The sequence below is a fragment of the Protopterus annectens genome, chromosome 1.part1, assembly GCF_019279795.1.
Source record: "Protopterus annectens isolate FY-2018-M chromosome 1.part1, PAN1.0, whole genome shotgun sequence".
Classification (NCBI taxonomy): domain Eukaryota; kingdom Metazoa; phylum Chordata; order Ceratodontiformes; family Protopteridae; genus Protopterus; species Protopterus annectens.
Genome location: NC_056726.1, coordinates 507659705 through 507676583, shown reverse-complemented (window position 1 = coordinate 507676583; position 16879 = coordinate 507659705). Strand labels below are relative to the sequence as shown.

The 16879-nt window shown below is 39.9% G+C and overlaps 1 protein-coding gene across 1 annotated transcript in view; it reads left to right on the top strand.

Moving 5' to 3' along the window:
• Positions 1-3820: 3820 nt before the first annotated feature.
• AHI1 (Abelson helper integration site 1) overlaps positions 3821-16879 on the top strand; it is a 2471520-nt gene continuing 2458461 nt past the window's right edge. The window contains exons 1-2 of the mRNA XM_044087109.1: positions 3821-3947; positions 4552-4670. Coding sequence (XP_043943044.1) covers positions 3821-3947; positions 4552-4670 — 246 coding nt within the window. The remainder of the gene's footprint in view (positions 3948-4551; positions 4671-16879) is intronic.

The following is a 16879-nucleotide window of genomic DNA, read 5'->3' as shown; positions in this document are numbered from 1 at the left end:
CAGTTGGGAAGAGAGTCAGATGGTAGAGACGACAGATTTCTCAGAATCCAGGTCTCCCATTCTCCCCTCCTGCTCTAAAGCAGTCACTCTGAGCAGACACCTCAGATTTTGCTTGGGGAGCAGCTTCAGTAGGCATGAAAGTGAAGGATCTTTGAAGCAAAAAAGTCAACGCCAAGCATATGAACATAAAAGAGAAGACTGCTCGCATAAATGCTGTCAGCTGTCTGAATCATCAGTGGTCCTCAGGACCTCTTCAAGTGCTTGCAGATGAGGTCTCAGTGACATGGTATATAAACAAACAAGGAGGAAGCAGATCTTAGCCCCTATGCAGACTAGCCATGTTAGCTGGAATATAGTTTTGCAGCACAATCTCATTGTGCGGGCATCTTACATTCTGTAAGAGCAAAACTGTATGTCAGACAGGCTGAACAGGACCAGAGCAGACCCTCATTAATGAAAACTAAATTGAGGATCTTCTGTAATTTCCTCCGTGTGCAGGGAATTGCTCAGGTAGACCTTTTGGCCTCCTCTCTAAACAGTCAACTGGCAAAACTCTGTTCCAGGACTCCATGCAGGAAGACAAATAATTTTATTTTCCTTAGACAGGAATGTTTCTGCTTTCCTTTCTACCCTTTCCACTGATATCTAGGGTACTTCTGAAGATTTGTTAGATGTCCTCAGAGATTATTTTGGTGCAGACAACAGTGGTTCTTCCTTCTTTTGGAATCAGACAGTGGCATTTAGCACAAGCTTCCTCACAGGCTGGATTTACTCACAGAAGATTGAGGGTGTTTGATGCATCCTGACCCCAGGCAACTGTAACTGACTGCCTGGATGATAGGATCTTAAATCGATTTTAGGCACCTGTTTTCTGTGGATGTTCAGCAGGTATTAATGGTGATAAGAAAGCCTGCTACTAGAAAATCTTATATTAACAAATGGAAACAGTTTACTATTTGGTAGCAGCTAAAAATCCAGCACCTGTAAAGGACAAGCATGTCTCTAGTTTTCCAGTATTTGTGTGAGTTGCTTTCCTATGGTCTGTCTTACTCTTCTATCAAGGTTCAGATGTAGGCCATTTCAGTATGTCTGTTCTTTCAGTGCAATCTCATGTAAAAATCTTTCTGAAAGAGGTTCTGCATGAGACTCAACCCAAAAACCAGTTGCTCCTCCTTGGGATCTTAATTTTATGTTAGAGAAGCTAATGCTTTCACCATTTGAAGCGGCACATCTGGCTGACTTTAGGTTCTTGATGTAGAAGACAGTTTACTCATTGTTTTGACTTCTGCAGGAAGAGCATCTGAGTTTCAAGCTTGTACTGTGTGTGACAACCCTCTGCTGGACCAGAAATCAAGGAGTCTCAGTCCTCAGCACTGGCAACAGTGGGAGACATTCACTGAGAAGATGGCAAGTACATACACAGTATTTCCAGATGCAGCTCTCTGCATCAAGTGCAATTTCCCTTAAGAGCACACAGAGACCACAGTCAGTGTGGGGTTGGTTTGTCCCTCTTTCTTCAGATCCCCAGTAGAACTCCCCACTGGCATAGCTATAGAGTTGATTCCTTAGCCAAGGTTCCAAGCCAAGTCCTCCAACACTCTGTCCAACCAGTGCTTTGTGTTCCTGCTCAAGTAGCTGGCACACACACACACACACACACACACACACACACACACACACACACACACACACACACACACACACACACACACACCTACCTGGGAAAGGCTGGCACAGATTTACTAGCTATGCCCCTTCTGCCCAGACTATAAGTTAGCTACCACTACTGCCAGAACCCCTTATCAGCTATTTTAAGGCCCTTAACAAAGAGTGTCCAGTCTTATTGTGTAATATTAATACTAATACAAATGGTAGTTTGACCAAGAGCAAGGCTATTAGGAGTGGCCAAAACAATGTCACCAAATATATATGCAAGTACTCTCAAATCTTAAATATCATTACACAGATCAGCCACAATGAAAGCTTTAAATATAGTAATAATAAATAATAAAAAAGACAATATCAAATATATTTTCACAGTGACATCAGAGTTCAAAACCACAGAAAATATTTAAAACAACATTGTTGCAGGACAGTCTCAAATAAATAAAAAAAATATCTAAACTAGGCTTCACTATATTCCTGACTGAATCTAAGAGAATTACTATTCCCTAGTAACTTACTGTTAGAGCAAGGCAGATGTGGTGAATGCTTTTTCTTGTTGTTCACAGGTCCAAGTCCAAGACCGAATGTAGAATGCTCTTTTTCACTAAGAGACTTCTCGGATTAATATCTAAAATATTACTGCTGGGATAGCTTGTGGAATGATGTCATTTCTGGTCATCTGACTTCTAGTTCCCAGGCCAAAACCCCCATTGCTAGAAGCTGGCAGCATTTAGTATCTACCTGTAAAAATATACGGGCAAGGGCTTTTCCTCAGATCTTTGGCAGATGCTGGAAGTAATAAAACAATTGCATTCCTTCATGCTTCAAAGCTAGCAAGTAGTTCACGGCAAGGACAATACAGAAAGCTTCCTAGTACAGACTTTGTCTCTAGCTGCATTGAAAACTTGAGAGAGAGCCTCTTTATTGCATAATAATTTAATTTCAGACATTTTCCTAAACTTTGCTGGAATGAGGTTAACCCTCCAGTTTCCTCTAAGCATATATATTTAAACAGTTACAGTATTTCAGGTACATTTATGTTCTCTTCCAGTAGGGCACACTGGTAACATTTCAAATACTGCACTCTACAAATACCTTTTCAACACGCACGTCTGTGCAAGCAGTTTTGATATACACATGACATACAGTTCAAATACATTTGTAACACAAGCATCTTGTATAAATCATTTTGATATTCACCAGTGACATATTATTTACAAACTCCCAGCTAGCTGTGCTATCAGTATTTTCTTTCTTCCCACGGTGTATCAGACCTATCTCATCTTCTGTAGAGATAGGATTTGTTTGAAGACTAATCTTTCTTTTATGCCTGAAGTGGTATCTCATTTTTACTTAAGCCAGTATATCCATCTCCCTGTTTTCTTTCCTGAATTTAAAAATGAGGGAGAAAAAATACCCCATACCTTGGATATCCACTCAGAACTCAAGTACTATCTTAACATAGCACATTTTTTTGTAACTTCTTATCAGTTTATTTCTTGTGAAGGTAAAAAGGAGAGAGAGCTTGTGTCGAAGCAGGCTATTTCCAAATGGTTGTCTCAGGATCTTAGCTTTTGTTATTCTTACCACAACAAACAATTCCAGGCATGGTCAAGTCTCACTCTGTACTAGGACCTTGGCTTCATTTCTGGCTTTTTAGAAAGCACTGGATTTTAGAAATATCATAGAAACAGCAACATGGTTCCCTGTGCTTACTTTTACAAAACACTATAAACTACATTCCTTCTCTAGGTCTAGGACAGGCTTTGCTAAGGTCAATATGCAAGTGCTCCTGGATCCTTCCCCTTTCAGATCCTAGTTATTGTGAGCTGCTGTAATCTACCCATATAGCTTAGGGTATGGCGACAGTGATCATAATGAGGAACATGAGGAACATAGTACAGTTGTACAAGTAAATGTACCATAACAGTTCATGTTCCACTGATCATTGCTGCATTAGCGGTTCCCTCCCTCCACCCCCCCTTGCTTTTGTGTGTTGTTATGCCAGGGTGTGGAATGAATTTGTTTTTTTTTTTTTTTTTTTTTTGCAATGCATTTTCAGGCCTTAGCCTCCTTTTTGTAGTTGGCCTGAAAGCTCTGACGCTCTGGACGCTCAAATCTGATTTTTTTTTATCAGCTGAGCTGAAGTTCACTAATGGTTTGCACATGTGAAATTTGCCCTGAAGCTTTGGAAGCTGGCCAGCTGTTCTATCCTATGCTGGATATAACCCCGTATAGCTTAGGTTTCTACAGCAGGGATCATTCGAAAATCTACTGTTATGGTAAGTTTACCTACACAACTGTACTATCATCTGGGGAAGGGTACAAACAAGTGCACCTTTTAACCCTGTCGCTGCGACAGTCTGTAAGGCCAGAAGAAAAATGTGTATTCTAAATACAGGAGCCTGAAATGTTAAGTTATGGGACACAACACAGGAAAAGATGAATCTGAGGGTTTACCTATGAAAGTTCAACAATACCTTTTTGGCGCACTATTTACCAAAAGTATAATTCTGAAAATGGTGAGTCAGTGAAACTAAAAACAACCCCCCCCCCCAATTATATATATCAGCACCATGGTCGCACCACAGTGGAAAAAAGGGGGAAAAATGACTGTAGCACCAGCATGCACAATACAATATACAGAGAAGAAACAGCAGCGAAACATCCTCATATTAAATGCATACCATGGCAGAATCATCAGTGACTCTTGTATATGCCAAATCTGAGTGTTCCACACACTACAGTAGGCCTTCTAAGTAGATAGTTCATATGACGAGTACATTCACATGATTCTACTTTTAATGAGTGCTCCACACAAGCATACTTTTCAGGATTCATCTAAAAACTGGAAGCTGATCTTTATATTGTTTCTGTATTTTGTAGGTGAAAGTGAAGCAAGGGCAAAGACCAAAGCACGATTTGAAGAAGTTTTTAAGAGCTATACTGACAGGGCAGCTAATAACAAGAAACTGAAAAAGACCACTTCTCAAGACAGCATTGTGGTAAAGAAACTATATCATTTAAAATTCATTACAATAATTTAGTCTTAATTGAAGATAAAGTAGCTGTTTTTGCATTGACTTGCATGTGTGCAAATGGTGCCTTTACTTTATTGTTGGGGATTTTTTATGCCCTGTTTTGAGCCTGCATTTGGACAGCAACAGGTTCATCTCAGGGCTCATCTGTGCTTCTGAACTGAGTTGTATACATTTCTGGTCACGAAATAATTATTGACATTGGAATACAAAATTCTTTGGAACATCTGAGCTAATCCACTGGCTACTTAACCAGACAGTACAATTACTTTGAAGGTTTGCTTCAAGCTGTACAATGTCAATTGACATAGTGCCCTTTATAATAAGACAGAATCAGTAAAGGAAACTGTAAGCCAGTGCCAGGGCTCTCCCAGAACTGTGAAGTATCAGTTCATTAAATATAAAAAAGTAAAACTTGCAGCAGACTACTAGGAGATCTGATCCATTCCTAGCTCAGACCCTATAATGTCAGCATTGGTGGTTTAACTAGTAGCATTCTTGCCTTTGATCCCGGAAAATTAGAAGCTCTCTGTAGTTTTCCCACATCAAGAGCCTGGATTCATTTTTCTAGCACTGTCACTGTAGTGTAGCAAAAGGCGAGTGTTGTGCTCTGTAGATGTCCTACTTTAAATGAGATAATAAACTAAGAGCCTGTCTGCCTCAGTTAATGATAGCCCATGTGGATGTAAAATATCCTACTACATTTTCTGAAAAAAAGAATGTGGGACATGCAGAGAAACAACAAGTAATTCATCTGAAATATAAAAAATAAAGAAACAATTCTATTAATTTGCCCAAATATGAACTATTTCCTAGTGTATTAAAGCAGTACAAAAGCTTAAATAAAGAATATTCAAATATATAATCAATTTCACAGTAAGTTATCTAAGAAATTCTTCTACCCCCCCCCCATCTTCATTGTTCCACTGTGCATTTTATAATACCTCCCAAACCTGCTTTTCTTTGTTACCAAATACTCTGAAACTGTCAGTGTAATCCATTTAATTCAAACATAGTTTATTATGTTGTTGTGTCTTTCGGCTTTTTCCCGGTTAGGGGTCGCCACAGTGGAACTCCGGTCCGCTAATGATTGGCAGTAGATTTTTACATGCCGAGTTGCCAGTCCAGACGTACAACCTTCAACGAAGGTACGCCCATTCACGCATGTCTCCAGACAGAAGACGCTCTAGCTGAGAATCGAACGAACGTCTTACTGTGAGCCGACAGCGCTACCGCAGCACCACCACCGCAGTTCAAACATAGTTTATTATAAAAATCCTATATTCCCACATGTACAGCTCCTGTTTTATCAGGCAGCAGTTTTCAAAAGAGTGAAGCTTTGTTGCACTTAAAACAATTATTTCTTCCGCATTACAGTTTTTATGTAAGCACATTTTATTATCTCTTGCTTTGTATTTTATCTCCCTTTGAAAAGGAATGTGTGCTATGTGATAACTGCCCTACAAAATCTCAATCCCCAGATTCTTATTTCAAACTCCTACTCTTACTTAGTACCACGTCTGCATATTTTGTATCTGACATATTCCAATGTAATATAGTTTAGTGCAACATAAAATATGATTCCTGTTTCCTGATACAGATTATTTTACCTAATTTTATGATCTGTAATTTCTTTCCAAAGTAATAACTTTTGGCTGTGCACAAAAACTGTAAGCTACACATGACATTTGTTTTCACTTTTTTCTCAAACTACATAGCTCTAATGACCTTTGTATTCAATTAGATGTATAAGATGCATTCTTCTGTAATTGCTGTTACTCTTTGTAACTTTATTTATGATTGTTTCTGTATGGGGCTTTGCCCCAGACCTCCGTTGAAAATGGGCTGTTGGTAAGTCAGACATATCCTGTTAACAAATGTCTAAATAAATAAATAAAACAGACATCTTTTGATAGTGCTGAGTAAATTGTCTATCTTTTACTTTTGCTGTTGCTGTAGTGATGTAAGAACAAATGCTAGTTATATTTGAGTCTTCATATTGTATTTTCCTCAAAACCTCTGTTCTGCTTAGGTTCAGTAGAGAAACCAATATAACAGAAAACATTGCATTCATTCTTTCTATCTGCACTTCTTCTGGTAGACGAAGCATTTCCTAAAATAAACCAAATTACATAATAGCATAGATTTTGTCTAAAAAAATATTTTTTTCATAGACATAGTACAGCCTTTCCATACTTTGATTTATTTTATTTCTGAAATAAGTCCACACACTGTATTTACTCTAACTTCAAATTAGTCATAATGAATACTTAACACATGTATATGCTTCAATTAAATGTAACCCCCTCGTTAGTCAGGTTTGACCATAAGCTAATCACCCTTAACATCCACATCCCACCCCCACCCCCCAGTAAAGAAACCACCATAAAAAACTTCTCCAAAGCCAACTTCATGCTACTCAAGTCAGAAGTGACAAACTTCATGACACCCATGCAGATGGGAACTGAAAGTTCAACTGCTGAATCCTACACTATGGCACTGTACGAGCACATCCACTCATGCATGAATCGTGCCATCCCAAATAGAACCAAAATGCTCTTATCCAAAAAAAGGAAGCCAATCTGGTGGTCCCCTGCCATAAACAAACTTTACAACAAAAGGAAGAAACTTTTGCAGAAAAGAGGAAAATCCCAGGATGCAAAAAACTCCCTTACTAGTCTTAGTAAGAAACTGCGATGCCTCATAAAATCCTCCAAAGCTAGTTACGAAAATAAAATTGCCAAAGATTCCAAAGACAACCACAAAGCATTCTATAATTATGTCAAGAATCTAAATGGCAATGCTCAGATCTGCTCTGAGCTAAAACAGAATGGCATTAAATATACTGATCCGAAGGATATTGCCAATATCCTGGCAGATCGATTCAGTGCCAACTTCACCCCCTCTCTCCCCTAAAGGGCCCATCTCAATACCGTAAGATTGCCAAATTCCAGTAATAACGGCCACACAGGTACAAAACACACTCTCTAAAGCCAAGAATACAGCATCCATGGGACCAGATGACATCCCGGGCTGTGTACTACATGAACTACAATATGAACTGGCACCTCACCTAAGTGTCATGTTTAATCATAGCCTCACCTCAGGTTTCGTGCCCACTGAATGGCGCAGAGCTACAGTTATCCCAATCCACAAGGGGGTATCCACCTTGGATCCCGGAAACTACCGTCCCATCAGTCTGACAAGCCTTATCTGCAAGGCCATGGAGCATATTATCATGGAACTTATAAACAAAGACATTGGCAACCTTCAAACACTGGACCCCACTCAGTTTGGGTTTGTGAAGGGCCGATCTTGTCTCCTGAACCTGATTGACTTCTTTGAATCAGTCTCCAGAGACATGGACAAGGGTAAGGTGGTCCACACAGCCTATCTAGACCTTGCCAAGGCCTTTGACACCATCCCCCACTCTGGAATCATAGATAAACTTACTAAGTTGGGCATTAATCCCTATGTCACCCAGTGGGTTGCTAAATGGCTTACTGATAGAACCCACACTGTAAAAGTAGCCAACTCCAAATCCAGCTCCAGACAAGTGACAAGTGGAGTACCTCAGGGTTCAGTCCTGGGGCCGCTCTTGTTTGGCATCTACTTCTCTGAAGTACAGGTCAACACTAAGGGACTCTGGCTAACAAAGTTTGCAGATGACTGCAAACTGGGAGCCATTATTGAATCCCCAAATGATGTGGATACTCTACAAAAGGGCCTTACAGAAACAGATGCTTGGTGCTAGAGCCATGGGCTCAAGCTCAATGCCAAGAAATGTATTGTTATCCCCTTTGGGAAAAACATGTATCCATGAATTACCATATAGGTGGCAGTACACTAAACACAGAAAGTGTGATAAGAGACTTAGGGACACAGGTGGACAGTGGTCTCACCTTCGATAACCACATCGCCACAACAGTCAGGAAATCCTTCTATGTGGCACACCTCATCACAAAGGGCTTTTCATCCAGAAAAAGGAGGTCATTGTCCCACTGTACTCATCCCTCATTAGACCCATTATAGAATACAACACCCCATTTGGTATGTACCTCTCAAGACATCTGCAACAACTGGAAAGGCCTCAGAAATACCTCACTAAAAGAATCACAGGCCTAAAGCAGATGCCCTACGCTGACCGCCTTAAAAAACTCCAGCTATACTCTGTCGCATATCGTCTAATCAGAGGCGATCTCTGCTTAACATACAAGGCCATGTCAAACCCAGAGCTGTTGGACATGCTACACTTAAAGAAATCCCAATCCCTCATAGCTACACGCTCCAGGGATCTAAACCTTGTCATCACAATAAACAAAACATGTTGGAGGGATAGGTTCCTGACCCAGAGACTCCCCAGACTCTGGAATAGATTGCCCATACATGTCAAGCAGAGTGCCTCTTTGGTCCTTTTCAAGAGGAACCTTGACGATTGGATGGGAGAAAGGAAATTCACCCCAGGGATCACGTCAGTCGCCCTGCTAGACAGGGGTCCAGGAAAGTAAATAATGTGGGAAGAAATAGCCAGGGAATTGTTATGGCTAGGCTTGTATAGGCCCTAGGGCTGATAGCCTAGTACCAACCTATGAACCTATGAACTCTCACTTTGCCTTACTAAACCTCCAAAACCTTTACAGTTCTTTTTATTTATGTCTAAACCTGCACTACAAAGTAGTCTTCATAAAATATATTTCACACATTTAGCTAATTTTCTCCCAGGAAAAATTCTATCAGCAAGATAAAGTAATCTGCATCCTTCCTGCATCTTGCATTCCTGTCCTTGAATTCCAAGTTGTTAAAACTGATTTAAAACTAAGTTTTGTTTGGTAAAAGTTGTGTTGTTTTACTTTTGGAGGATGGGTTCATTGTTTAAAGAGCTTTGTACCTTTTTTTTTTTTGTGGAGAAAGTGACTTTTTTGCTACTTAGTCTTACTGACTACTGCTGTAGGACTTCACCATGAGTTGGGCATATTTTTTGACTTTAGGATGGAACAACCTATTGGCCCTATGACTCCTCCTTCTGCCACAAAAAGATGAAAATTAATCAACAGACTTTGCCACCACAGCAGGCTGCTGAAGTGCCTCACCTGAAGATGGTGACTGCGCTGTGGCCATTTCTGTTTTTCAGGCCATTCATCTTTTTCCTTGGCTCTCTCTGGTGTAGTCCCTAGAGCTACCAGGCACCAGGGATTAGACACATCCTTTGCAACTGTTGAATTGCTTTTGACAAGCAAGAGAGCACCACTCTAATCATTTCTAGGAGAAGGAGCAGGAAATTCATCTCTGCCTAGCAGGACTGCATTGCTCAGCAAGGTTTAGCCTGGCAAATGTGGGTCTGATTCTTCAGAAATTCCTGTCAAAAAGAAGGAAAAACTTAGACACAAGTCTTCTCCTGTCTCTGTTATTTTAGACAGGAGTGGTGTATTGGGCTTTGCTCAGGGTTTAATTCAGGCTGTTAACCCTTCCAGTTCAACTGTTTCTATCAAGAGAAAAACGTGATTCTTCATTTTCAGAGGAGGTTCAAGCTTTACAACCACAAAATGATTGTGAAAAGACAAATTCTTTTTATTTTCTCCTCAGGTTTGTAATTCAAATTATGTGGAAGGTGTAGTTTCCTGTCAGTCTCCAAGGAGGATTCTCTTTTTCCGAGACTCTTTGTACAATGAATCAGTTGTGTCATTGGGAACATGACAGTATTATAGTACAGTATATCTTAAAGAAGTATTATGATTCATGGAAACTGGATTTCCTGAATCTAGACCAACTCTTCCTGTTCTTTCAGCATTGGTGGATGTATTTTTTGCAGCCTGTAACTGCCTGACAGCAAGCCTGCTGCCTCTAAGAAATCAGTTAGATTGTATAAAATTCCTCAGTTTTATAATTTGATTTGTATTAATCCCAGATTAGGCCAATCAGTTATTTCTCTAGTTAAACCAGCTGCCACTAAACATTTGGTTAATGCCAGTCCTGCCCCTTCTGATAAGGATTGGAAAGGTTCTGATAGATTTGCAAAACAGTGTATTCTTATGCAAAATGTAGCTTTGTAGAGTTCTCAGTTGTTGCACTTGTATGTTAAAGTTTATGCTTGCCTCTTTTGAGAACATGAGGAATATTATGGCACTTGTTTCCTCTTCTAACGGTAAGGCATTTCTGTGTTACCCGATTACCTCTGTTTTTCAAGTGGCAACCAACTGAAGTGTGCTTATGATTCTGCTGATGCTACTTCCAGGGCTGCTGCTGGTTAAACTGTTATGAGGACGTTTGTTTGGTTGCATACTCGAAACCTTCCAGAGGATGTTAAGGCTGACATTTTGAATTCTCCCTTAGAGAGTTAGTTTTTGCAGCATCTGCTGCATAGGCCCTTAAAATGTGTGATGAGAAAGGTAAGCTGATTCAAGGAATTTCTTAGATTTTCAGCCTTCCTTCTCCATGTTTGTTATGGGTTTAATGCTACTTCCACAGTCATTTTTCAAAAAGCAAAATAAGCAATCACAGCAAGCTGCTGGTAAGAAAATGTTCAAAAATCAATGGTAGGGAGTTTCCAAAAATGGAAGGAGGTAACACCCAGAACAAAGGACAGTCTGTTGGGTCTGAATGACTATCTAGAAGACTCACTTTCTCCTCTGTTCCACCCTGACACACCTTTAATCCTTCCAGAAAGTCTCATCCTCCATTTCTTTCTGTTTGGTAACAGATAATGTCCAGCAGACAGGTTCAGGTGGATGGGTTCTGAAAATGATTCATCAAGGGTACCCAGTTGGAAGGAGGGATCTCTTCCTCCTATTCAGGGATTCCCCCCTCCTCAGCCATAGCAAACTTTTCTTTCCTCCTGTCATTCAACATCTTTTGATGCAGGATGTGATTAGAAGGAGTCCGTCCTCCTCATATAGGAGAAGGGTTATTCAAGAATGTTTCTGGTACAAAATAAAGACAATTCACAGAGACCATTTCTGGATTTTTCCTTCCTAAGCCAGTTTGTGACATTTTCCAAGTTCAAAGTGTTATCCCTTTACAGTTTGTTACTTCTCATTCCCCATTTGAATTTTCTAGTTATTTTAGATTTAAAATATGTTTTATCGTATGTCTATAGATAAGTACTTTAGACCATTCTTAAGGTCTTCTGTGTCAGGATCACACTGTCGTTCCTTTGCATTACCCTTTGTTCTGTCCACTACTCCAAAGGTATTTACAAATTGTGTAGCACTAATGATAGCCTACTGCAGACTAAAGGTATTCACGCTTTCCTTATTTACATGTCTTGCTTATCTTTGCAGCATTTATTTCAAAGTGTCAGGAATTGAGTGTTTGGGTGAGAGATCTCCTACAAAAACTGGAATTCCAGGAGAGCACACAAAAGTCTGATTTAAGTCCTCCACAACATGATTATTTTCCTGTGGTGTATCCTAGATACCTTAATTCAAAGAGCTTCTGTTCCACAGGAAAAAAATAGACCTGTATCTAGATCTATTCCTGAGTTTTTCCTCTTGGACTTCTGTCTCAGCTGTGAGTTTCTCAGGATTCTGGGTCTCATGGGATCCATGACACCTGTAGCAAGACTCCACATGAGCAAAATTCAGTGGTACCTAAAATCTATATAATCTTAACATTGACATCCTCTTACATTCCAAATTTCAGTTTAGGGGGCTGTGAAAAGAGAATTTTTTTTGTTATAAAAAGACCAATTTGGACTGAATCCATGTGTCCCATTTTGCCTTCCAGCGTCAGCGCAATTTGTAAGAAAATGCACCTCTGACTGTTCTTGGGGAATAGTGTCTTTGGGGATAAAAGTACAGGGTCATTGGAGCAGAAAAGACCAACCAAAACACACAAACCTAAAAAGAGTGTTGACATTCATAAATGTTCTCAACACTCCCAGATGTCTGTGTTCAACAGGATTTTTACAAATGTTTACAGACAACACCACCTTGATGTAGTACGTAAAATGGGGGAATGAACCATATCCTACCCTTTTTGCAGACTAACAATGATAGTCTTGGATGTAGCATTTCAGCACAGTCTCAGTCTACAGGCATCTTACATACCATCGTAGCAAAATTTTGTGGCAGAGTAGCTAAGCAAGAACAAGCAGACCCTCACAAATGGGAATTGAATCTGGGATCTTCTAGAAATTGATTCAGCTATGGGAAATGCCTCAAATAGATCTTTTCATTCCCATTCACAACAATCAGTTGGCAAAGCTCTGCTACTAGACTCCATGCAAGAGAAAAAAAAACAATGCTTTTTTTTCTTGGACATGAATGTTCCTGTATCCTTTTCTACCCTTTTTAACTAATATCCAGGGTCATTCTGAAGATTTATAAAAACTCTCTAAATGTCACTGTGATTCCCTTCTGGCACAGACAACAATAATTCTCCCTTCTACTGGAAATGTCCAAGGGCAATTACCACAAGCTGCCTCACAGACTTGATCTACTGTCACAACACAAAGGTTGTTTGATACATCTTGACCCCAAACAACTATAACTAACCACCTGGACAATAGAATCGTAATACCTTTCGGGAGCTTTTTTTTCTGAGGGCATGCGCCAGGTACTAAAGCATGAAAGAAAATCTGCTACTAGAAAGATATAGATTAGTAAATAGTGCCAAGATACTAACTAGCACCCTTTCAGGGCTAGTGCTTCTGTGAGTCTGCATTATTTGAGTTGCTATCCTCTGGCCTCTCATACTCCTCCATTAGGATTCACTTGTTGACCATTTCAGGATGCTTGCCCATGGATTCCCCTCTTTCAGTGTAGTCTCATGTAAAACATTTTTGAAAGGGGTTGCATACCAAACCTCCTAGAAAACAGGTGGTTCCTCCTTGGGATCTTAATTTTGTCTTGTGAAAATTAACTCTTGCCTCATTTGAACTTCAGGCTGACTTGAAGTTCTTAATGTGGGAAGGAGTACTACTGATTGCTCTGACCTCTGCAAGAAGTGAATCTGAGTTTCAGGCTCTTATAGTGGTACATATTTTCAAATTTTCCACAAAGATAGGTTTCTGCTTAAGTAGTGATACTTCATTTATGCCTAAAGTGGTATTCAACTTTACTGTGAGCCAAGCTATCCACCCCCCCTGTACATAAAATTTGGGAGAAATGGTACTCCATACCTTGGATATCCACAAACGGCTCATGTTCTGTCTTGCGAGAACTAAATCTTTTAGGAACTCTGACCAGTTATTCATTTTTTGTGAAGGTAAGAAGAAAGGACAACCTTTGTCAAGGTAGACTATTTCCAAGTAGTTGTTACATGCTATTACATTTTGTTATAACCACATAACAAGTCAATTCCAAGCAGGGTCAGTGCTCTTACCAGGTTATTGGCCTCATCTGTGGCTTTTTGGAAATGATTGGATTCTAGAAGTATTCTAGAAGAAGCAGCATGATCTTCTATATGTACCTTTACAAAGCACTGCAAACTAGATTCCTTGTCCAGGTCTTGGACAGGTTTTTCTAGGACAATCCTCCAGGTGCTGCTGGACCCTCATCTTTCCTCCTCCCAATCAGTCTAAGCTGTGCAGTCTGCCCATACAGTTAAGGCTGCTGTAGCACTGATCAGCATGATGAACACTGCTGCAGTAGTGATTCATATGATTACACATAGTACAGCTGTGTAAGTAAACTTAGATGATTCTGAGGAAAGTGTGGCGTCAGACTTCCCTTCATAAGACTTCCCTTTTTCTGATACCTTATCTAAAATGAAAAAAAGTTTTTTCATTGGGAGTAGAATGATGCTCCTGTTGCCCAGAAAATGTTTGGATAAGCCTCAACCTGCAGTTGTACTTTGTTTTATTTGCTCCATATGATGTTTTACTGACCTTCTTGGAGTTTTCCTGAAAGTCAGTTTCCTGCTTCTAAGAAATCTGGTAAGTCATATGAGGTTCCTCTAATTTACAAATACTTGCTTTCTAACCCTAAAGCAAGCCCTGCAGTGATTTCCTTATCCAAAATCTTCTGTTAGCGCTACATGTCTTGTGATAATCCATCCCTTCTGACAACGATGAAAAAGCTTTTGCCACAGTTAGGGTAAAAGGTTTATTCTTCTGCCACTTTAACTTTCAGAATTATAAACTGCCAGGCTCAACAGGTTTTTGCTTCTGTCTTTTTAGAAGGTGAAAAAAACTATCAAACTGCCCTTTTCTGACATTAACAATTCTTTGAATGCTGCTTTTGTTTCAGCTTTTCATGTAATTAAGCATGCCTTAGTTTTCTTATGACAGTGCTATTAGTGTCTCCTGGATGTCTGATTCTGGGTCAGTTATGAGAAAATTTGCTTTATTACATTCTCAAAAATCTTCTTGAGGATGTTAAAACCATCATTCTAAATTTTCCCCTGGAGAAGGAACTTCTGTTTGACCCTTCTGCTGCAGAGGTACTAAGATATTCAATGAGAGGGGACATTTTGTTTCAAAGGGTGACCCAAATTTTCCAACTTTTTTTTTAAACAAGTAAAAAAAAAATTTCTCCCACCTCTGCTCCCTTTTTCCTAAAGTATTATAAGCAGCAAGGTGCCAACAAACAGGATTTTAAAAAGCAATGACAAGCAGGCTCCACAAAGAAGGGGAAAGCCTATTAAAGTCAGAGACATTCCAAAAATGTCAGAATGACAATTTGCATCTTCAGGTTTCCCCCATGATTTCCCACTCTGGCAGTCTCAGAGTCAAAGTCTTCCTTTGTGGCATCAGAATTTTTCAGAGAAATGGGTTATCAGTGTCATTCAACAGTGGTACACTTAGCAATAGGAGTCCCTCCTTTCTTTCTATGGGTTTCCTTCTTGCCTAGCAGACCAATTTTACCTGCCCCCCCCCCCAAGTTTTGCAGAAAATGTTATCTTGGGAAGTAATAGAACTAGTACCTACCTGCCAGGGTGGCAATGTGTTTTATTCAAAGATTTTTCTTTTTCTGATGCAAAAGAAAGAAGGGACTTGAGAGCCTGCGCTGCACTTCTGCGTTCTCACTGTTTTTTTCAAGATCCCAAAGTTCATTTTATTAACCCTTTTGACCCTGTTGCCTCTGGTTCCATTACAAGTTTTCTTGGTAATGATAGAATTAAAAGATGCCTACCATCACATCTCCACTGGCAAACACATCATTTTAAGACTTTCTGTATCTGGCTCGCATGGTCAGTTATCTGTTATCCTTTGGGATATCTTCTGCTCCAAGAGTATTTGCAAAGTGTTTTGCTCTAGTAATTGCTTTTTGCAGACTTTAGCTCATTCTTATATTTTTGCTTATTTGGATGATTGTCTTATGTTTGCAGTCACTTTGTTCATTTGTCAAGAGTCCTTAGCAGGTGTTCAGAATCTTCTACTCAGTCTGGGTTTTCAAATGTACTTACAGAAATCATCTCATTCCTTCTCATGGAATTGTTTTTCCTGAGATGTCTGTTACATTCAGCATAGGGAACAGCCTCTCTGTCTCCAGACAAAATAGAAATGTTCCAAAAGTTCTTCCAAGCAAAGCCTGGGATCTTCCAGGGAATTCCTCATAGGTTCATAGGTGTGTACTAGGCTAATGGCATTGGAGCCTATACAAGCCTAACCCAAGAAGATTCTCTGACATTATGCCACCCAAAGTTGGTTCCCAGTGCCCCTGTCAAGCAGGGCCATTGAAGTGATCCCCTGGGTGAATTTCCTATTGTCCATTCACTCGTCAACATTTCTCTTGAAGAGGGCCAGTGAAGTGTTCTGCTTGATGTGAATGGGGGAGTTTGTTCCAGAGTATGGGAAGTCTCTGGGTTAGGAACCTGTCCCTCCAGCATGTTCTGTTTATTGTAGTAATGAGGTTTAGGTCACTGGAGCGTGTGGCGCAGAGGGATTGGGATTTCTTTAGGTGTAGCATATCTATCAACTCTGGGTAAGACATGGCTTTGTAGGTCAAGCAGAGATTGCTTCTAAGTAGGCGATATGAGACAGAGTATAACTCACGTTTTTTGAGTCTCTCCGTGTAGGGCATATGTTTAAGGCCTAAGATCCTCTTAGTTAGGTATTTTTGTGGCCTTTCCAGTTGTTGTAGGTGTTTAGTGAGGTACATACCAAAAGGGGCATTATATTTTATATTCTATAATAGAGTCTAATGAGGGACAAGTAAAGAGGGATTATGACCTCTTTCTTCCTGGATGAGAAACCTTTTGTAATAAGATGTGCTACATAGAAGGACTTTCTGACT